The 23,274-nt window shown below is 38.9% G+C and overlaps 1 protein-coding gene across 1 annotated transcript in view; it reads left to right on the top strand.

The window, feature by feature from the left end:
- Positions 1–23,071, top strand: part of PRIM2 (DNA primase subunit 2) — a 91,774-nt gene extending 68,703 nt beyond the window's left edge. The window contains exons 11-14 of the mRNA XM_060752803.2: positions 5,885–6,011; positions 8,138–8,220; positions 14,101–14,169; positions 22,496–23,071. Coding sequence (XP_060608786.2) covers positions 5,885–6,011; positions 8,138–8,220; positions 14,101–14,169; positions 22,496–22,723 — 507 coding nt within the window. The 3' untranslated portion in view covers positions 22,724–23,071. The remainder of the gene's footprint in view (positions 1–5,884; positions 6,012–8,137; positions 8,221–14,100; positions 14,170–22,495) is intronic.
- Positions 23,072–23,274: the final 203 nt, after the last annotated feature.

Here is a 23,274-nt window from a genome sequence, read left to right as displayed (position 1 = left end):
AAGTCAAATTACTGGTTAAAGAACATTGGTTTGAATAAAGATCGCAGTCCTGTTACTATAAATTAATGCATAAATTAAGGCAATTAATCCATATTTTCAGCATGAGTCCTGTTTACTAATCAGTGATTTCATTCTTTTTTGTGGCACTTTGATGGCTTGATCATTTTCAGTGAGTGATTAGGAATTGCATTGTTCAGAGCAATTCATATTCTTATAAAGACCAACATCAGTATTATATATCTTCTGTTTTACTTTCAGTTTTATTGTATTACAGTTAAAATAAAGAAGTCTGACCTTGTAGACCTGGGGTCTCTTTTGCTTTAGTTGCAAAGTAAAAAATACTAATGAGAATGTCTTTGGGACATAATTATGTAGATTTAAAGGAGTGATGTAGTTTTAATTATGCCCTGTAGCTAATGTAGATGCATATTAAACTAAATCATGCCTCTGTGTATTTCCCTCTGAAATTTCTCTTTTCTCAGGCCTTAAATTACTAATCAGATCATTGGTGCACACCAAGGTTAAGTAAACTAGAGAAATACTGGCAGATTAGATTTTTTATATTGTACTTCTAAGGCATCCTATGCGTTTGTGAATGTAATGTTCCTGGTACAGTGCAGTCTTCAACAAAAGGAAGTCCCTGAGGCACTTTGTCAAGCCTATCTACATGGGCAAATATGCATATTCACTTTGTAGCTGTGTTGATCTTGACACATGATGTAGAACTAATATAGCAGTGAAAGCAATATTTAGACTTTAACGCAATATACCAAAACTCAATTCTGGCTCAGCAGTTTGCAAGAAAATCCTGTCTGTTACTTTGTTTTGCTTTGTGTGTATAATCTAGATATAGTTTCTAGGTATAGTTTCGGCGGGACCCATTGCTGGGTGGAACGCATCACAATTTTAAAAACATGGTCTTTACTACTTGCTGGGGTCTATGCTGTCTGCAATTAGAGATCTCTTTATTTTTGGCACCGAGTAGTAGAATGTGGAGGGGTGGGAGGTCCCTGAAATTTCCTTTCTACTTGTATCCATCACATTGGTTACCTTTCTGGCCAAACAGGTTTCTTCCTACCAAGTGATTTGCCATTTCCTTCCTTTCTCCTTTGTTTTATTGCTGGGAAGCAGTGGAACACAAGGCGGCGGGGGGGGGGGGGGTGTCCCTGACTCTTCCTTTCTGCTGGTGTCTGCTGATATCTTCTCCAAGCATGGCTCTGCTGTGAAGCACTTTGGCAGGAAGACATTAGAAGCAGTGAAAGTAGACCTGACAGATAGGCAGTGACAAATCATTTTGGAGGAGGAGGAAGAGTAAAACTGCTGGTTTGAATTTGGTGTGTAGACATCCACTCAATTCCATGCAGTATATTACAGGTCGGTGTGGCACTAACAGGGTGAATCTAACCTCTGGTACAGAAAAATTTGAATTTCAGTTGGATTATTTTGCTGATGTGGACAAGCCCTGTGATACCAGCATTGTATATTGTGTGGGAAAGTGAAATGATACTGTTCTACCCCTGCAAACTATCTTGGAAGGTGTCCCAATCTCACCATGAGCAGAGCTGATTTATACAGAAGAACAATTCACAAGGAATTAATAATAAAAAGTCCAAATTCTAACTCCTCCTGGGATAAACAGCCAAAAGGCTTTCGAAAATGTTGGAGGCTTGACTCAACTATAACTTTTGCTAACTTTGCCTTCTTTCATGTCTCTTCTTCCTTGTCTTCTATGCATGTGTGGCAAAGTTTCTTTAGCTTGTAATACCAAATGTTCTACTGCTCAACTGGCTCCAATGAAGCTGCTGGAAGTGGCAATGAGGCTCCGCCTCTGGTGGGAGGGGAGTTCTTAAAATGAAAGAGTTAACTTTGTGACCCACCCATAATCTATACAGTAAAAGAATTAACCCTCTAACTAAGGACCTTATCACATGCGCAGCGACAGCAACGGAAGCTGCTGGCATGCACTCTCCTTAATGGCAAGGCCTCAGGCTCTCGCCCCGCCTCATTTCGCCAGGTTGGCACTGCCATTCCATGGAGGGAAGCGAGGTATGTGCATAGTGCATACGGCTTCCCCTCATGGAGGCAGCCTGGATCTGGCAACAAGCCTCCTGTGTTGCCTGGGCAGTGGAGGGAAGCTTCCCTCTGTGGGATCACCAGGAAACCAGAAAAGTGGAGAGAAATGAGGTGAGACAAAATGACTGCCTCCACCTCTTCCGTTAAGGAGAGCGTCGCCGACCAACTGATGAAGTCCTAAGGGAAGCCCAACTCAGGGAAAATAGCAGAAGTGTCTGTGGGGGCATGACAGATATTTATTAAAATAAGTGACGCTGAATAGTTGAAATCCAGAACAATCCTAATATAAAATTTCTTACTACTAATTCCATTCTATGGATAGTGTCTGGTGAACAATTAAATATAAGGCTTTTATGCCCAGTTGATCCCGCATACATTAAATAATTTAAGGATATCTATCTATCTTAATGCATGCTTTGCTTTCGGTGTTTCAGCTTTTCTTATCTCCTTGCCTAACAGGAAAGATATGATTTTAGGTTTTCCAACCATTTTCTTTTGCTTCCTGTTTCCTATCTATCTATCTATCTATCTATCTATCTATCTATTGTCGTGTCAGGAGCGACTTGAGAAACTGCAAGTCACTTCTGGGGCAAGTCACTTCTGGGTCTGCAAGGACGTTGCCCAAGGGATGCCCGGATGATTTGATGTTTTTATCATCCTTGTGTGAGGCTTCTCTCATGTCCCCATATGAGGAGCTGGAGCAGACAGAGGGAGCTCATCCGCCTCTCCCCGGATTCGAACCTGCGACCTGTCGGTCTTCAGTCCTGCCTGCACAGGGGTTTAACCCACTGCACCACCGAGGGCTCCATGTTTCCTATAAATTGCTTGATTTTATTATTCCATTAGTTTTAGGGAGGGAGGTACAGCATTACATCTAGTACGGAATTATTAGCATGAGAAGGGAACAAGTAAAGAAACGACACAAGGAAACCACAGAAAACCTTGTATGAGGTGTGTTTGCACACAGTGGAAACTTTGCCATGCCACATTTCCCTCAGTTTGTAAAGCTTTAGCTCAGGTGCCTGAATCAAGTGATCCTGATCCAATGCAAGGTCCACTAGATTCTGTCATTTCAGCTTTGGGGAATTTTGTGTGGAATTTTAACATTTAAACATCTCCTGCAGCTCTGCAGTCCTGCATATGCATTTATTCTATGGCATGTTATCCTTTTCGGGCTATTTCCTGTTAAGTTTAAAGGTTACTTACTCTGCCAGTGATGTATTCAGTCTAACTTTATATGATCTAAAGAGAAACTAGTCTAACTTAGAATTTTGCATCTTTATAGCATTTTTATGAGACCACCCGATTCAAGCATTTGAGCTAAATTCTATGTAATTCACTTCTTAAGCATGTTCTTTTGGGAAAACTACTAAAGGAAATTGAATGACAAATAAACTACATTATATAATGATGGATTACTTAATGTGTATATTTCAAAAGGCTGTCAAAAGTTATTCCAAATGTTATGCATTTCCTTAAATGCAACACTTTTTGTACTCAAAAGTTACACTGACAAATCCCATTGTCACTAGATATCTGAAATATTGTGTACATTTCTTTGTAATTTTTATCAGTGCATGTTCTGAAAGCTTGCAATTGTATCATTATATTCCATGCCCAATTACTTCAAACAAGTCTGTAATGAAAATTTAAACATACTATTTTTCCCATCTTGTATAACTAAGCGCACAAACCTACATCCCACACTGAATGGTTCGCAACAAATGTTATATCAGATTGTTCCTTCTTAACATACATTTTAGGAGCTGCCGTTTAAAACAGAAAGGCATTTCTGTCAGTATTAATTTGAATTCCTGCCATGTGTATCTGGAATTCATCTAATTTCCGAAAGTAGGAGCCTCAGCTGTTCAATATGATTATTGTATATGAGATGTTTATATTCCAGAAAGCTGAATAAATTGATCCTTGGATGAACTAGATTGTATAGATCTTCAGTACTAGTATAACAATTTTTAGAAACGTTACTATGGTTAAGTTCATTCTGTTCTTACATGAATTTGCTTTGGAAAAGAACATGTTCTGTTGCAGAATGTAAACTGCTACATTTTCAAAAGATCCAAGTACAAATCATACTTCCTTCAGTTAATTACACTAGAGTAAGATTGTCTGCTTTGAACTGGATTATATGAAAGTGTAGACTCACATAATTGAAGAGCAACTGGCCTTAGACAATTCCACAAAGGTTTATTCCACTTGTTGACTAATATTCTCCACTCCAGTTCCTTTGACCACTGTGCTCTATGAGACCAAGGCCCCTTCTACACTGCCATATAAAATCCAGATTATCTACTTTGAACTGGATTATATGGCAGTGTAAACTCATATAATCCAGTTCAAAGCAGATAATGTGGATTACCTACTTTGATAATCTGGATGTATATGGCAGTGTAGAAGGGACCTTAAATGAATGAAAAAAGAATGTTCCTTTTATTTCATTAACCTATTTCAATTAGTGCATCATTTACGACAGAAGTGGGCAATGTCCTTCAGATGTTGCAGCTTCCATCTTCCCCTGGAGTTGTAGCTGGCAAGTTTTACTGTATTTTGCTTACCCTGATGAAGGGTCTTGGGCCCTTTCTACCTTGTCATATAATCCAGATTATCAAAGCAGATAACCCACATCTGTTTTGAACTAGATTATATGAGTCTACACTGACATATAATCCAGTTCAAAGCAGATATTCTGGATTTTATATGGCTGTGTAGAAGGGGCTTTAGTCTCATGGAGCGCAGTGGTCAAAGGAACTATATATATATATATATATATATATATACTGGAATAGATAATATTACTCAACAAATGGAATAAACCTTTCTGAAATCTTCTAAGGCCAATTGCTCTATAATTTGAGAAGAAGGTATAAAGGGACAGATGTTTGCCCACAGAGTTTGAGTTGATTACAGTGTTTGGTTACTCTCTCAGTCATTTCAGAAGCATTAACTTTTATAGATGTGGACTTTAAAACTCTTAGGCCTAAATCTAGTAGTTAGTCCCAACTAGAGTAAATCCACTGAATCAATGCATCATATCTAAGTGTTGATGCTGTTGATTCAATGAGTCTGTTCTAGCTGAGACAGAGTCCAATGAGGCCTAAAGCTGCTTATCCTGGATCTCTTTACTAGGAAGAATCCTGTGGATCTCAGTAGAATTTACTTCTTTACAGATATGCATAACCTTGTTGTGTTACTCACAAAATGATGGGTCTTAATGGTGCTTGAAACGTTTTTCTCAAACTGATCATATTTGATTTCTTGGTTTCTATTCAACAAGTCCAGGAGAAGGAGTGGTAATAGTAGAAAACTTGTGAATGAATTTGCAGTGCCAAGTTTCTACAGTTATTTCCAACTCATAGATAACTTACACTGATCATTTAATGTAGTTTCAAAACTGTATTGAAGAAAGTGGCTTTGCTGTGCAGATGATTACACAGGAAATCTTGGAACCAGTTTGAGGTCTGGGTGGGGATGGCACAAACCACAGAGCACTGGTGTGCATTAAGAGCTTTCTTTTGCGCACTTTTGTTTTTTGGCTGCCACAGTTTGAAGCTAACTTTGAACTGCATTAAATGGTCAGTGTAGATGGGGCCTAACAAGTACCGATCATTGCCGATCATAGTTTCAATATTTTCTTTCAAATTGTTGTAGCAAGAAGATATAAAATGCGAGGCGTTCACATCTCAATATTTCCTTTTCTCCAGTTGCTTAAATTGTAGACATCTCCCTTATCCTTTGCCATGTACAATTAAAATAGAAAGTAATAATTGTTCTTTTGAATGTTTTTACTATTCAGTTCGACAAAGGATATGCTTACAACATTCGGCATAGCTATGGAAAAGAAGGCAAGAGAACTGATTATACTCCCTTTAGCTGCATGAAAATTATCATGTCCAATCCACCAGGCCAAGGGGATTACCATGGTGAGTGCTTATACCTGACATGTTCACAGTGCATGGGGACCCAGAGGCTTTGGGAGCGCCCTGATTGGCTGGTTGTAACACTGGCAGAAGTTAGTTTTGCAGCTTATGCCAGCCATCAATGTCAAACCTAGTGTGCTGTTACTTTTCTAGTGATTTGTCTTATTACAGAACTAGGTCAAGCAAGAGAGGTTCATTCCGCAGCAGTTCAATATGCACTTCACTGAGCTTTTCAGTGCATCTTGTGTCTTCTTGCTTCTGCTGCTGCTTTTCCGCTTTTTCTCTCTCGCCTAAGATGTCTCAAGACAAACAACAAAGTTCCTCAGTACTTTTTCTTAGCTTGCACACCCTCAGATGGCAATCCATCATTTGATTTTTCTTGACTCCTCTCATGAATCATATTAAATATTTTAAATCTTACAAATCTCTCTAGAATGAAATACTAATGGGGTAAAAGTGCACATCTCTGACTCGTCTCAAGTCTCAGTATATAAAAACAGATATTCCCTTGCAGACATTCTCTTAAGAAGGAATTTGATATCAAAAATGCACTCACAAGTTTGTGTTGCATAGAAACCTCAAGTTGCATAATTAAAAAGTAATGTTTTGCCCCTATTCTCTAAAATGCTATGGAATTCTTTTGGAGGAATGACACCTTAGAATTGGTAGACTAACTCAGACTACAAGACATGTTCATTCTATTTCCCCTTCGACAGCAGCTGGTGAGAGACCTGCTCCATAGAAAGTCGCCAGCCAATTATAGTGGCTTGTTTACTCCACTTATTCCCAATCAGTTAATTCCAGTGCCCTAAAGTAGGGTTCTGTTTTTGAAAATTTACTTGTTAATTATGTTTAGGATAAAGTAAGTGTATGGGAGGCATCTGAAAAGAAGGCAAATAACAGTTCTTCATTGTGTTTTTTGTGTGTCACACATAGGGACTGTCCTGATCACTGTTCATATCTATTTGTCATTCATGCTGGAATGCATAACTTGAATACATTTAACCAGAGTACTGTTTTTAAAAAGTGTTGGAAGCGTTCATTCATTTCCATTTATTTTAAACACAGTTCCATAGCCACAGCTATCTAATGAGTTCAATTTTATATTGCTTATGATTACTTTACCAGCAAAGTAATGATTTTTTGTGTGGTTTAAGTATCCGCGGTTTAAACTCCCTCTGTTAGTCTGAGCTTCTGCTAACCTAGTAGTTCAAAAACATGCAAATGTGAGTAGATCAATAGGTACCGCTTCTGTGGGAAGGTAACAGCGCTCCATGCAGTCATGTTGGCCACATGACCTTGGAGGTGTCTATGGACAACGCTAGCTCTTTGGCTTAGAAATGGAGATGAGGACCACACCCCAGAGTCGGAATTGGCTAGACTTAATGTCAAGGGTAAACCTTTACTTTTTTTGTACCAGTGAAAACATTGAACCAAAATGCTTTTAGTGTAATTTAGGAATATAAGAAAGAGTCTTAGTGGATCAGACCAAAGATTCGGTTCCCAGAGTGGCCAAATAGATAAGCCCATAAGCAAACAGGAATGCAGTAACGTTCTCCTCCTTTTGCAGTAATAAGTATTCAAAGGTATATAGCTTCTGATACTAGAACTAAAATACAGCTATTGTGACTAGTAGCCATTGATGGCTTTATCCTCTGTGGATCTATGGTATAAGAAGCATTGTTTGCTCACCCGTCCAGTGGTGAACCTTCATAGCTGTTTGAACACCACTTAAGAACATATTTTACTTTTTCATTTGTTTGCTATATCTAAACTATTTCAGCCTTTTTTGTTGGTGTAGCTGCCACACTTTGGGGGCTGAATTTTGATATTTACAAGGGAGCCACTGGATGTTTTTCACCTAAATGAATGAGAACGTTGGCCTGCTTCTTTTAATGCACGGTGTAAGTTCTTGAGCCCGGGGAGCCATGATATTGTCCAGTGAACTAATCATTTAGAAAAAGAATCAAACAATTGTGTACATGGGCAGTTGGGTTTGTAAAAACACATACATTAATAAGCTGTGAAGATAATGATTAATGGCTTAGCCATCTTCTCAAGTGTGATGTTGTATCAATGCCTGGGTAAATAGCCTTGTGAGTGGGCTTGCTTGTGTTCTTTGTTTTCAGGATGCCCATTCCGCCACAGTGATCCTGAACTGCTCAAGCAGAAGCTTCAGTCGTATAAAATCCCTCCCACTGGGATCAGTCAGGTAGGGAACATTCTTTTCTCATACTTCAGTAGTGTGGCATCAGACATTTCCTGTACCGCGTGTGACAATGCATGCAAAATACTTCTTCGGTCTGTTTCAGCATGATTTTCCCCCCTAAGAACTATTCTTTCACAATACTGACAAGGAGATTGATGGTTCAGTTTCTCAATATTATAATACCCTTTTTTGATATTTCATCAAGGACAAAGTTCTGCTTTATTGCAGCTTTTTATAACTGCATGTGTTTTAATAAAAGTAGGCGTTAATGACAATAAGTTGGAGAATTTTTAAGTCTTGTGTGACAAAGTGTGAGCTGTTTCTGCAAGTGACAAATACTGCAATATGCATTAATTGTCCTGTATGATACACAGTTCTAACAACTAATTAATTCATATATACTTTTACCTTATAAATACTTAGTTTTATTGAGCTGCCATGCAATCCTGTGCATTCATGCCCAGACGTGAGTCCTATTAAGCTCATTGGGATTTACTTTGAAATGCCATTTTCCTGCTTCTTGGCAGGGGGTTGCATTGGATGGCCCACGAGGTCTCTTCCAACTCCATGATTCTATGATTCTGTGTACAGTAGGGATGAGAATCATGCAACTGGCAACTCTGAGCATCCCTCAGCATTGGCTCTGCTGGCTAGGCTCCGCTGGGGTTTTCAGTGAAACAGCACCTTCATGACTCTCACCCCTGATGTATAGGATTGCAGCTCCCTTTTATTACAGTCTTTTGTCATATGATTTAGATCCCCTTTAAAATGAGCTCCCAGTGGCGCAGCGAGTTAAATCACTGAGCTGTTGAACTTGCTGAATGAAAGGTCAGTGGTTTGAATCCGGGGAGCGGGGTGAGCTCCTACTGTTAGGTCCAGCTTCTGCCAACCTAGCATTCTGAAAACATGCACATATGAGTAGATCAATAGGTACCACCTTGGCGGGAAGGTAACAGCGCTCTATGCAGTCATGCTAGCCAAATGACCTTGAAGGTGTCTATGGACCACGCTAGCTCTTTGGCGTAGAAGTGGAGATAAGCACCACCTCCTAGAGTCAGACACGACTAGACTTAATGTCAAGGGGAAACCTTTACCTTTACCTTAAAATGCATTAATATAAAAATAGATATAACAAAACTCTGCAGTTGTAAGTGATTTACTAGGATGATGTCATTCCGATCCATTCTGGATGTCCCCTATTCATTTTGGATGGCTTTGATGAAAGATGTACAGCTAAAATATTGGAAGAAAGTGAAGCTTATTAGAGTAGGTAAAAGGAAGCTGTGCTCATGCTGTATGCAAAACATCTTGCTTTAATAACAGAAATACTTGCAACACCTTGCAGATGTATTTACCTCAATCCCCTCATCCTTGGCCTTTCCACATTTGGTTGCATTATAATCTCGAACTGGAATTGATTTGATTGACATCACCATTTGATTTAATCAACACAGTGGGAAATTAATTAAATAGATTAAAGCAAACTATTGCTTGTGTCAAATCACACATGTCTATCCTTTTGAGTCAATATTTGATGGAAGCAGCTTTGGTGACATTTATAGTTTTAAGTACAAAAAGAATAATTAAGGAACATGTGCAATGACAATTCGGAATAGCTATGGTATACGATTTCTGGATCATGGGATTTTAATGCTTATATTCGGATGATTTTATGCTTTGTCTGAATATTTAAATTTTATGTATGTTTTATGTTTAATGGTTTTAATTGATTTTAAGTTCATAGTTATATGTAGTAATTAGTTATTATGATTTCTTTGTGTACACTATGTTGGCCTTGAATATTTGCCATTAGTATGTTGTAAACCAACTTGAGCCCCCCCCCCCCCCCACCTCCTGGGTGAGAAAAGCAGTATATAACTACAGTAAATAACTAAATAAATAAATATCGTAAGTCTTTTTCACTAATTCACGATCACCTTTGTGCTAGTTCAAGCATAATTAATATGTGTTATGTGATTTTGAGTCTTGCCTAAGACAGTCACAGATGCCTTGCTGGTTCAGATATCATTGTACAAGAAACGAAGTAAATAAAGTTACTCTGGATGGCTGTTTGGACATCATTTTTCCATTTGTTATACTGCAAATGTAAAGCATAGAGTAAGTGCACCTGTTGCCCCTTGGTGTTTACATATGTAATGTCCAAAAGGAGAATGCAAACACATCATCTCTCCTCTCCAACATGTCATTCAGTGCTCGAATATCAGAACAAAACTGTAGACCTGGGGTTGATGGTCAGCTGCTTCTTTGCAAGTTGGCTATATGTTCAGGTAGGGCTTCTGTCAGCAGCTCTTAGGTAGTCCACTGAAAATTAGGCAGCACTTAATAGGAGGACTTCAGCTTACTACCCCTGCATTATCTCTAATCCTAAAGGCTTAACTTTTGCATTCATTAGAAGAGCTTCATTAAACTCATAGTCCTAAACATGTTTCCAAGAAAGTAATGGACACTGGAGCCATAATATCCTATACTGTGGGGATACTCTTTTTCCACTTTCATACCTGCACACTATTAGCTGCTAAAGGGGAATTTTAAAAACCTATCCTTATGAGAATGTATGCTATTTGCATGATAGCTAATGTAGATCCTCATGGACCAATGTAGCAAATATCACTACATTCCAAAAGTTTTTGCCATAGGGAACATTCCCTTCATTATCTTTATAGCAGGTTAAAAGGAGTAATTTTAGAGAGGAAAAATAAGTTCAATCCCTGTAGGGTATAAAATTTGAGTGTCCCTGAATTTTTGAAATTGAAGATTAGAAGTAAGACACAGAAAGAACAAAGGTGATTATTTATGTAAGCTAAGGTCTTTGCAAAGCTGCATGAGAACAAGTCAAGGGGCTGACCTAGAACTAAAAAAAGGCCTAAATATGTTTCGGTAGCTGCATCTTTTTTTTTTTTTTTTTAGAAAGATTGAATAGCTTTATTGTCACTGTACATTGTACAACGGAATTGAATGCTTTTCCCAACACAAGTCACTAAAACAACACCCCTATTCCTCCATGCTTCAACCACCAACCGTGGTTTCAGAAGGAAGGACTGCTTGCGTGCATGGGTTACTCCCCTTTTGACTTAAAGGGACACCACGTCAGTTCTTGATGCCAAAATACTCTGCTTTGTTTTTTCTTTTTGGACACTTCCTTTTCAGCTGCTTGTAAATTTCTTTTGCAATAGTTGAAAAGTGAAGGCTGTGACTTCCTGTATAAGGCATGTCTACTGAGAGTCTCAGTCTTCTTTGAAGAAGAATAAATCACTTGAACTCTGCAAGTGGGCAGCTGAAGAGTGGCAGGAGGATGCTGTGGAAAAGGGAAAGGGAAAGGTAGCTGCATCTTGAACACATTTTAAAGTACCTTTTTAAAAAAAGTGAATGTTTGAAATAGGTAAAATGCAGCAAATCCTTCCTGGACAGATTTGTGTCTTTGAGCTTTGGAGTAACTATTTTGCTTAGGAAATGGTTTGAAACTGAGATTGAGTTAATGAGTTAGGAAACTGATGCTAAATTTAATTGATTATGAAGCTTAAGGTAAGGATTTTCAGCTTGTGTGTGGTGATATTATTCTCTGATTTTAGCAGGGAGCAATGGTTTCAAATTTCAGAAAGAAAGATTCCTCCTAAACATTAGAAATAACTTTCTGACAGTGAGAGCTGTGCGGCAGTGGAATATGCTGCCTCCTTAGAGTCTGGTGGTGTCTCCTCTTGAGGTTTTTAAGCAGAGACCGGATGGCCATCAGTCAGGAGTGCTTTGTGTACCCCCGCATGATCAAAGGGGATTGCACTGGATCCTCTTTCAATTCTGTGAGTCTATGTTTCTAAGTCAAGAGATGAGTGAATCTCATCTATTAAGACTTCTCTGGCTCTCTCTCTTCCTATAACAACCTGGACCCCGCAAAGAATATGCCTAAGAATTGAGGAGTTGCCTGAAATGGGGGACAACTAAAGAGAAATGAGAAAATCCGGGGGGGGGGGGGGGGGGACCCAGGACTTCCTTTGTGCAAGATGCCTTTGGATCTACATCACTATTGTACATACCAAGGATGGAGAATGTGTGGCCTTTCAGATGTTATTAGTTTGCATCACCCATCTATCCCAGCACATTGGCTTTGCTGGCTAGGACTACTGGGAGATGCAGTTCATCAATGTCCCCCACACTTGCTCCATACAGCATATAGCAAGGTGCATGTTTCCTAACAGCAACTGTTCCCACTGTACTCAATTTTCCTTTAGCAACTGAAGAGGCCTATCAGGAAGATGAGGAAAACTTTTTCTTAGTTAAAATCTTTTGTCATAAATATCAGACAAGTCAGATGCCATTAAAGGCTTTAGCTTAGCATTTCCACTATAGCATCCATTTTTTTTCAGTAGACAAATCTAATTTCCTATAAGTCAATTTATGCAGCCAATTTTCTGTATATTACAGAGTAATCTTCCATTTGGTACAGTTTCTGTTTGTTTGTATTTACATTAACAGATCTGATTGGCAAAACCAAGAATGTTTTGAACCAAATTAAATATTATTATCTGTTTCATTTCAAAAGCACAGAGACATTGCCAGACTTGATACTCTCTTGTGGGTTGACTTGTTTTTCCACATGGTATTTAACAGGAAAGGACAGGAAAGGCAGACATTTAATCAGTTGGGCTTGTAACAGCAAAAACAGATCTGGTAAGCACTTCTTTGGCAGCATTGTAGTTTGAAACATTCAGCAAATATTATTTGTACATCTGTCAATAACTATAAGGCAGCTTCCAATAATGAGGACAGCAGGGATTTGTGCTGAGTTTATTGCTGTGCTTGACACAGAAAGGTCAGCCTTTGGAAAAGCATTTGGAAATTTGCATTTTTCAAGAATTTTCACTCTTCTGGGGCTATCTCTCCAGTCCAGAAGTTCACTATGTTTGATAAGCAGTAAATATACAGTTTAATTATGTAACGATGGAGGAGAAAAATGACATTGAACTTATATTTTCAAATGGCATTGCATTTTGCTGATAAGAATGAGTGCTTATGCAGGAGAGAAGAGATTACATGAGGTAGAATTGGAAAGCAAATTGTATTTACAAGAGATAGAACAATGTTTCTATTAGGAGTTCAAAATAGACAATTCCCTTTCTGGTTCCAAGGAGCGTCAGTAGAAACAGCTTACTTTGAGGACTGATCTTACAGAGAAGGTTGAAACAAATTGCTTTCTGCAAGTTCTTTCGTAAATTACCCACTTCATTTTTTTCCCGACTTGGTGAACATAATCTTATTGTGCCACACACATATAAAAATAAGTTGTGTATAAAACAATTATCATCTGAGTTGTTCATGTTTAGTCACTCACATGCTAAGTCTCTGTTCAAAATAATGGAAGAAATTGTGAAATATGATACATATCCTGACAATAACATACCATACTTCATTTCCCCCCAGTTTTATTTGTGAAATACAAACAGCAGTTGTGGAATCTGAAGTTCTTGTTGTTGTTGTTTATTCGTTCAGTCACTTCCGACTCTTCGTGACCTCATGGACCAGCCCATGCCAGAGCTTTCTGCCGGCTGTAGCCACCCCCAGCTCCTTCAATTTCAAGCCAGTCACCTCAAGGATACCATCCATCTATTTTGCCCTGGGTTGGACCCTCTTCCTTTTTCCTTCCATTTTCCCCAACTTCCATTTTCCAGAAGTTATGGAAGGTCAAACCTTTCTTTGAATAATTTAGCTATTATGATAAGGCAAGAGAAACTTGCTTAGGGGTGTTGTGACCTTGTAACTTCTAAAAGTAAGGCAGAATGTAGATTCCTTTATCATATTGCTTATCAATAAGGTAATATGTTTCCCTTGCAGGATATTTACATTGTTGTTGTACATATTTGATTTTTCTAGATTTTGGACCTGGTGAAAGGAATGCATTACCAAGTGGCCTGTCAGAAATACTTTGAATTGACACACGATGTGAGTGGATGTTTCATTTTTTTCTTTCGTTTTAATCATTCAATTGGTTTTCTTCTCTCTACCAAGACTGTCTGAATTACAGTGCGAAATTTTAGGCCTTCTGTTATTCAGATTCATCATGTACTGCCATGCGTTGTTAATTATGCTCTCTTAATGATTATATAGCATCTGTCTTTGATTCTGTGTATGAGTAGGCACTTTGCATTTGCAAATTGTTTAGTACACATAATCAACAAGATGCGTCAAAAGTTATGCAGCATGGCTTTGTGGCAGAACTGTTTGTGTTTAGGGAATTGGATTGTGTTGGGTCTAGTAAATGAAATGAAGTAGACAAAGCAATAACATTTGATGTCCACTCATGCTGTCTCCTCACAGCTCCACATTTCAATCCCATGTTTCTTTAAAATCCAGACCCTCGGTTCCTTAAAAATATAGTACATAAAAATAATTGGTTAATTAATTATGTATGTATGTATGTGCTATTATATTTATTCATTTACCACACTTGTACCCCACCCTTCCCACCCTGAAGGGTACTCAAGATGGCCTCATAAAGGCAAAATTCAATGCCATATATACATATACATATTGGTAAATAAACAACTGCATGTATGTATGTATTCTTTTCTACAAGGGAAGAGCCAAGCTGGATGGTATAGATAGCCCAATTTTGACCTGTATTTAACACATGGCAACAAGTAGGGAATTCGTCTTGGGCCAGCAAGAGAGTACTACGGATGGGGGCTGCCATGTTAAGACACTCTTCTAGCTCTTTGGTTCTTTTCTGATGTATTGGAGAGCAAAACAGCAATGAACCACATGCATAGCTTAACTACCCTATATATCCATGTAGAAGTCTAGAAATTCCATTCAAAAATCAACTCCCCAAACCTGGTTTGACTTATCCATTAGTTAGTGTGAGCATTTATTAAAAATGAAACTATCATATTGCTTATCAATAAGGCAAGAGCCTAATCTATTCTGGATGAACCCAAAAGAAGCACTGACCCACTCTACTCATTTTGCTATGATGCAACTCCTGGCATTTTAATGCTTGGGTGGTAAAATTGTAAAATAAAATTGTAAAATAAAATGGCCAAATTTGGGTGGTTCCCTGAGGTGGCGTTTGTGCTTTCCCTTCTTCACATAATGAATCCATAGGTCATATCAAAGTCCATAATTTTGGCCCCAAACCCTGCCCTCATACATGAGGTCAGCTTATACATGAGTATATAGGGCATGTTGCCACCATGTCAACTTTGCTAGTTTCCCTAAGCTAAAGGAAATGTGAGAAAGGGGCAGGAAATCAGCTGAGCACTCATTGTTTATGCACTCTGAGTATATTTTTTCTTGTTCTATAGATATTTAAAAAATTATGTGTGCACGGGGAACCTTAAGGTCATATTTATAAGTTGTATCTTATCCTATGCTGAACTTTGGCACTGTCCTGCTTAGGTCTAGATCAAAATAAAAATTGAGTGAGTTTGTATTGGGATTTGGGTCTCACTTGATTATCATGATGCAGCTCTGCTAGGGAAGCTGTTTGTGGTCCTTGAAATGGCCGATGGGGTGTATTTCTGTGGGCCTTTCTATAATCTTGATCTAGGATGAAGATAATTCCACAAACAGTAATGAAATGCCATGGTGTGAGAAGAGAGCAAGTGTCAGTGCAATAGTGCTAGTTGCTTTTGTTGCATTGTCAGCGTGATTTGGATGCAATGTAGTGCCAGAGCCTGACAGACAGAAGAAGGAATAAGTTGGCATGGAAGCCCAATATAAACTTGAATGTCTGTGCTCCATGAACTGATAAGGCTCCCATGAAGTAAACCAAAAGGTTCAGAGCTAAAGTTGATGTCAAGTGAAAACATAGGGAACTTCATTTAGTGGGATCAAAGGCTTATATCATGAGTAGGGCACCTTCCCAACTTCCAGATTATTTCAGGAAATGGGGCTGAATTCCTTGCTGGATGGAGGAGTCTCCAACAACAATAACAACCTTTTCTGATCTTCAGTGCAGACGGATACCGCCCCTGCTATTATGGATAATAGCCATTGATAAGGCCCCCATATTCTTGATTTTATGCTTTACTAATTCCTGTTTTTTTGCCATATAATCTTGTTTTGAATTCAGTCCTTTGCATGGCATTGGCGTTGCATTAAATTGAAAATCTGGTTCATTTCCATACATAGGAAGGCATTTTCATTTCTGTTGCTAAGTGAAGCTATTCAGATATAGCTTCCATCTACACTAGTTGCAGGATTTCCTATGTAATCATCTATACCAGTAGTTCCCAATCTGTGGTCCATGGACCACCAGTGGTCTGCAAGAACTAAAATATGGACCGTGACCTCACCGTTACTATACCATTGCAATGAGAGCGACTGGTCTCGCAAAATCCTCTTATAGTGCCAAGGCTTATTAAATATGGTTTTCTGTGGATGAGCAGATTGCGACTACTGGATAGCATATGTTCTGTATCAGAAACTAGAGCTGATGTAGTCTATCCAATGCAGTTTTCTGAATCAGCACCCCAAATAACCAAACCGGATCTAAAGTTGACCAAAAACTGCTTCGTAACCCTTTTGGTACTAAATATTGGAGAGTTTTAAAAAAAGATTGGGAACCACTGATCTATACAGTGAAACCATTTTATTCTATACTGCCTTGAAACTGCATTAAATGGTCAGTGTAGATGGGGACATGGCAAGAAGAGAAATAAAGTTCACTCTAATAGACCTTTTCAAACTTTTCAAAGCTTATACCTCTCAATTTTTTTCCTAAGGAATATTTCTGTTACTTGTAACTCAATATTTTCCCTAGTTATTTAACTTGAAAACATTTTGAGAATTGGGAGTGGTGTTATTGCATTGCATCTCAGGTTTCATATGAATGAAATTTAATTTAAAATGTCCTTTTATAATTGAACACCAAACTTGAAAATGAATTTATAAGCAAAAGCTGTGCTTTGAATATTTGTGCCACAGGTGAAAAAAGTGCCGCCCATGAATTACCTTCAGTGCCCCAGTGTGCGAGGCATAGGTGGCAGCAATGTAATATCCCTTAAAATGAAATTAAACAATGGCTTAAGGATATCAGCAATGTGTGGTATAAGTTAGAATTTACTACTTTCAATGTGGCTGGTTCATCATGTTATTTACTTTTAATTCATTTTGTAGCCATGAAAGCATCCAGAATGATTGATAGATAAAAAAAAGGAGATAGCTCAACTGATCAGTTTTTACTGTACATGAGGCCATTAACATAGTTTAAAAGATCCACAGGGATGTTATCTAGCAGATCAGGTCTTTTTTGTTGTGTCAGGAGCAACTTGAGAAACTGCAAGTTGCTTCTGGTGTGAGAGAATTGGTTGTCGGCAAGGACGTTGCCCAGGGGATGCCCAGAATTTTTTTGATGTATTGCCATCCTTGTGGGAGGCTTCTCTCATGTCCTCACCTGAGGAGCTGGAGCTGATAGAGGGAGCTCATCTGTGCTCTCGCCAGATTCGAACCTGCGACCTATCGGTCTTCAGTCCTGGTCGCACAGGGGTTTAACCCACTGCACAGATCAGTCGAACCTAGTGAATGGGGGCCTACATTCTTCTGGTTCCCTCGGTTTCACTTTAACTTCATGGTAATGTGTCACAAGGTTTTCAGAGGGGGTGGCCTTTCCCTTCCTCTGAGGCTGAGAGAGTGTGACTTGCCCAAGGTGATCTGCCCAGTGTGTTTTCATGGCCAAACAGGGATGTATGTGCAGGATTGCAGTCTTTTTAAAAAGTAGCAAAACAATGCTTGTTTTCTTCATCAGTAGCTGTTGCTTCTTTTTGTCAGAGGGCAGCAAGTTCCCATTGTGAGGAAAAGGTAAATAGCCCTGGTTTTTTTAGGACGAAACAAGGGAGATTAGTTATTCTTTTCCCTTGAGACACATTGCAACAAATGTTCTCCTTCATTTTTATATGTGAATTATTTATATGTTTTGACTTAACTGATAAAATGGCACATTTATATCCAAATAAACATGTTCTTTGTGCTTGAATAGCTATAAATGTTTTGCTATCATGAATAATTTGGCAGAGCCAGTAGTCTTAATAAATGTAATAAAATGAATGTGCCAAAGTGTTCTAGTAAGCTGTCAAGCCCATTAAATTGCAAGTGATCTAATTAGAGTTGTAGCCATTAAAAATGGTCAATGCGCACACCCCTTAGTATCAGGGAAAATGCTACTTTTCATGTAGTTTCCCAAAGATGCCATGATTATTTTTTGATTATCATGATTAGTTTTTGCTTTTCTTCCTTTTCTTGAAAAATATTTCTCTTGATTAGTTGGTTGTCTTCTCAGTTTCTAGGTGGTTGGATCTCAGAAAAAGTACACTCTTTCGATAAAGCGAGGCGAGAATGTAGAAATTGTACTAGAGTTTACAACACCTAAAATAATTCCATATGGCTTTTTGTAATACCATCTTGCCTCATTATCACCTGTCATTTGCCAGCTCTTGATTAAAACCCCAAGATCACATATTCAGCATCATAGCTTTAGCTTCTTTTAAAAATCACACAATATCACACTAAAAGGATGCCAAGCTTTGTGTGAAGGACACCATTTAGAATGGGTAGAATGGAAGGAAAACTTTGAAGATTTAATAGATGAAATATAAAGCGGATGAAAAAGAGACTTGTTTTTAAATCCAGAGTCCTTTACTGTGTTTCATTCTAGATTACAAGCTTTGCTGTTTTTCTCATGGCACAGTATATGGTTCTGCTTTCATTTACATTTGCTTTTGCTTTTATATGATCTAGTGTTGCTGGAGGAGGAATTGCTTTTAAGTGAAATCCGTGTTTAGGATTTTCCTTCAATAGAGGCTATCATTAGGGTTTGAACATTTTTATAAGCGGAGGGAATATATCAGTCACATAACATTTTCAACACTAGTTCAAAAATGACAACAAAATGCACATCTCATCTCCTTTAAAAGTTTAGCCTTGCTTTATCTGCTTAGAATCATCCATGGTTTATACAAATCTCCATGAAAGTGGATGGCTTGTTCTCAATAGAAAAAGTAACATCCTTGGACTAAAATAACTAGGGCTTACTTCTAAAGAACTGATTTAAACATAGCTTGTGTTAATGAGCATGCAAAAAAGAAAGAAAGATGCATAATCTCTCTTAAATGTTGGGGACATAGTTGTGGTAGGAATTGATTTCTGATTGTGAAGGACTCCAGTCAGTGATTGGGGTATTGGGTGGCAACCTGAGCTTGGCGAGGTTACACTCTCCATGAGGACACAGGTACATAGCTTGGGGGTCATCAGGGACTCAGCAGTGACGCTTGATGCCCAGGTGTTGACAGTGGTCGGGAGGGCCTTTGCACAGTTAAAGCTTGTGCGCCAGCTGCGATCATACCTCGAGAATTTGAACATGGCCAAGGTGGTCCATGCCTTGGTGTCATCTAGATTGGATTGCTGCAATGCATTCTACGTGGGGCTGCCTTTGAAGACAGCCCAGAAATTTCAGTTGGTACAAAGGACGGCGACCAGGCTTCTAAATGGAGTTAGTTATAGGGCGCACACAATGCTCCTATTAAAGCAGCTCCACTGGCTGCTGATAAGTTTCTGGTCTGAATTCAAGGTGCAGGTTTTGACCCACAAAGCCCTAAATCGGCTTTGTAAGGCCCTGCCTATCTTTGTGAACACATCTCCCCCTATGAACTGGCGTGGGCCCTAAGATCCATCGGGGAGGCCTTCCTCTCATTTCTGCCACAGTCACAATCACAGTTGGTGGGGACGATGGAGAGGGCCTTATTGGTGATGCTCCCCCCCGTCTTTGGAACACCCTCCCCAGGGAGATTAGGCCAAGCCCCCACACTGTCCATCTTTCATATTTTCTACCAGGATTTTGAGAATGATTAGTCCCTAGGCCCAGTCCCTAGGTCATCAGTTAGTACTCTGTTCTGCACTTTCTCCACTTTCTTGGCCTATGATACACTGTTGCACTATCCCTTACCCAGCCCTTTTATAGTTGACCATGCCCATTTTGTATTCCTGGCCATTGGTTTTTGTTGAACCTTGTCTGATGGAGTTATAATTGCAATTGGTTTTTTATTGTTGAGCTTTAGTAGGATTATTGTATTTTATGATGCTTTTTAAAAATCTGTCTGTATGATTTTCTTCTTGGCCATTGAATGTTTGCCTTATATGCTGGGAACTGACCTCAGTACCTTCGGGGAGATAGGGCAGTATAGAAATAAAGTTTTATTATTGTTATTTTGATTACTATTATCATCATCATCATCATCATCAGTGGGTTTCCATGGCTGAATGGAGTTTCTGGTTTCCAGAGTCATCACCCAATGCTCGCACCAGTACACTATGTTGATTCTTTTTTTCCAGGAGCAATGGACATAAAATGGCTTACCAGAAATATAGTATTGATATAGAGGAAAGTCATAGTTATACTCTATTCTGCTTTAGCCAGATCTCACCTAGGATAACCCTGTGTCCAATTCCCCACAATTCAAGAGGGATATTGACAAGCTGGAAAGGCAATCAAAATGGTCAAAGGCTTGGAGGCCAAGACCTATGAGAAGTGGCTTAGGGAGCTGGGTATGTTTACCTTGGAGAAAAGGCTGAAAGAGGACACGATAACTATGTTTAAATATTTGAATGGATGGCACATTGAGAAGGTAGCAAGTTGTTTTCGGCTGCTCTGGAAACTAGGACATGGAGCAATAGATTCAAAATGCAAGAAAAAAGATTCCACTTGAACATTAGGAAGGGCGCTTCTGCAAGTCGCTTCTGGTGTGAGAGAATTGGCCGTCTGCAAGGACTTTGCCCAGGGGACGCCCGGATGTTTGATGCTTCTCTCATGTTCCCACATGGGGAGCTGGTGCTGACAGAGGGAGCTCAACCCGCTCTCCCCGAATTCGAACCTCTGACCTGTCGGTCAGCAGTCCTGTCAGCACAAGGGTTTAACCCATTGTGCCACCAGGGGTTTGTGACTCGCAGTTTCCAAAGTTGCTTCTGACATGAAAAAAAATTAGGAAGGACTTCCTGATGGTAAGAGCAGGGAAATATGCTGCCTCGCAGGGTGATGGGTTTTACTTTTCTGGAGGCATTTAAGCAGAGGCTGGATGGCCATCTGTTGAGGATGCTTTGATAGTGCATTCCTGTATGGCAGCAGGTTTGACTGGATAGCCCTTAGGATTCCCTCCGACTCTAGGATTTCATACCAGGTAAAACAAAGACAATACATTTCAAACATAAAAAGTCATCGTTAAAACTGAGAGCTCAATAACATTAAAAACAATTTAAAACATCCAATAACAAATAATAAAAATCAGTTTAAAATCAAAACAGTTAAAAATAGTACATCAATGTATGAAAAACTATTTCCTTATAAAAACCTTAATTTCTCAAAAGCCTGTTGGAATGAAAAAGTCTTTGCCTGCTGATGGAAAGACAGCCATTTTAGTCTCTCTCAGAAAGACTTTCCCAAGCCTAGGGCAGCCTCTGGAAAAAGTATGTATTGTATTGCCACAGCAGGAGGGATATCCATATTTACAAAATTGCTGAAAGCGGTGTTAGCAAAGTGCTGACAAAAATCTTCAGCATTGTTAAGAGCCATCTTAACCCATTTTAGAGAGCTTCGACTCCTCCAAGGAGGAAGGTAGGAGTGTATTTGTTTCTGAAACTCCTGTAATTTAGTAGCTAGACCACTATTCTTTTAGCAGTCTATTCTCTGGGCACCCCACAACATAATTCTGCAAAGCCACTATGTGTAAAGTGGGTAAGTATACAATGGGAGCTTTTACTATAGCTTTTGTTGCTTCTACTCCTACACTTGAAGAAATCATAATAATAAAAAAACCTAAACAAAAGTAATGCCTGTAGTTCCCATAGCCCTTGTCTTTGTAATGGCTTCTTTAAATTATAGCTTGTGTTTTTCCCCACTCTTTTATCATCTCTTTAAGGCTTGAGTCGCTTTTCTCTTTTGTTTTTCTTTTTGTTTCTCATTTCAACAAAACAGGGTGACCAGGTATCAAAACATCTTTTGGCTCTTAGCAGCTTTAATGGATACTATTTCAAGGAGGTTGAACTAATACCTTCTGAAAGCTGTCTCAAAGCTTGAACAAGTGAAATTTTAGTGTATAGCTCTGCAGATCGGTTTTGTGGGGAATAGGGAGGTGGTAAGAGAGAGGTCAAGAGCAGGACTAGCTGAAAAGTGTTTCCCCCTACCTTTCCGCTGTGCTACGAATGGCGGGAAACTTGTGGGATTATAACTCTGAGACTTTGTAATTCAGCACATTCCTGTTTCCTTTTATTTCTTACACAGGTCACTGACATTGGGTTTTCTCTGAACCATCCAAATCAGTATTTTGTAGAGAGTCAGCAGCTGCTTGGTGGTGTCAAGGAAGTAAAAAAAGAACAAAGGCAACCTGAAAACTCCCAGCCAAAGTACAGCAACCAGAAAAGCATAGCAACAAACTCCACACTCTCCTCTTCAAATACGCCAGAAGAAATGGAGCTGGAAGGGCTGGAGGATTATTTTGCTGAAGATTAAGGACCATCTTGTCCCGTCTGCATCATCACTTTGGCTGTGCCTCCCTGGATGTTGAAGCAGTTCTCTTGATAATTACTTAGCCACCATCATATTATATGCTGGCATGTTGCATTCTGTATTGAAATATTTAAATAGTGATATGTACATCAATTTCGAAAAACAGTTGTCTCTTCTGACATAGAAACTGTAGAGAATATGGCAATGGTACAGTATTGTGAATAGCGTTTTTTGTAATTTCTTTAAGCAAATATTTTGAGTTGCTAACCCTTCTCATTTATGCTCCTTGATATGCTGGATTTCCCCCCTTGTTCTCCACTATTTTCTTAATAAAACTATTTTTGAAATATATATGAATGCAAATATTGCCTGGGCTTTCAACCCTTGCCTGCGATACCTGTTATATCCAGCCCGTAATTGCTTTGTGAATAGTCCCTAGAAATAGAGATAAGTTTTCTTCCTCTGAAATCAAGTAGCAATAAGCTGCTCTTTGAAAACAAAGCTAGGGTTGTTACAGTGTATGTTTTCAAATACATTTAAACTTTATTATACAA

The sequence above is a fragment of the Anolis sagrei genome, chromosome 1 (assembly GCF_037176765.1).
Source record: "Anolis sagrei isolate rAnoSag1 chromosome 1, rAnoSag1.mat, whole genome shotgun sequence".
NCBI classification, from domain to species: domain Eukaryota; kingdom Metazoa; phylum Chordata; class Lepidosauria; order Squamata; family Dactyloidae; genus Anolis; species Anolis sagrei.
Note: the sequence above shows the minus strand (reverse complement) of the source record. Positions and strands in the feature narration are given on the sequence as shown.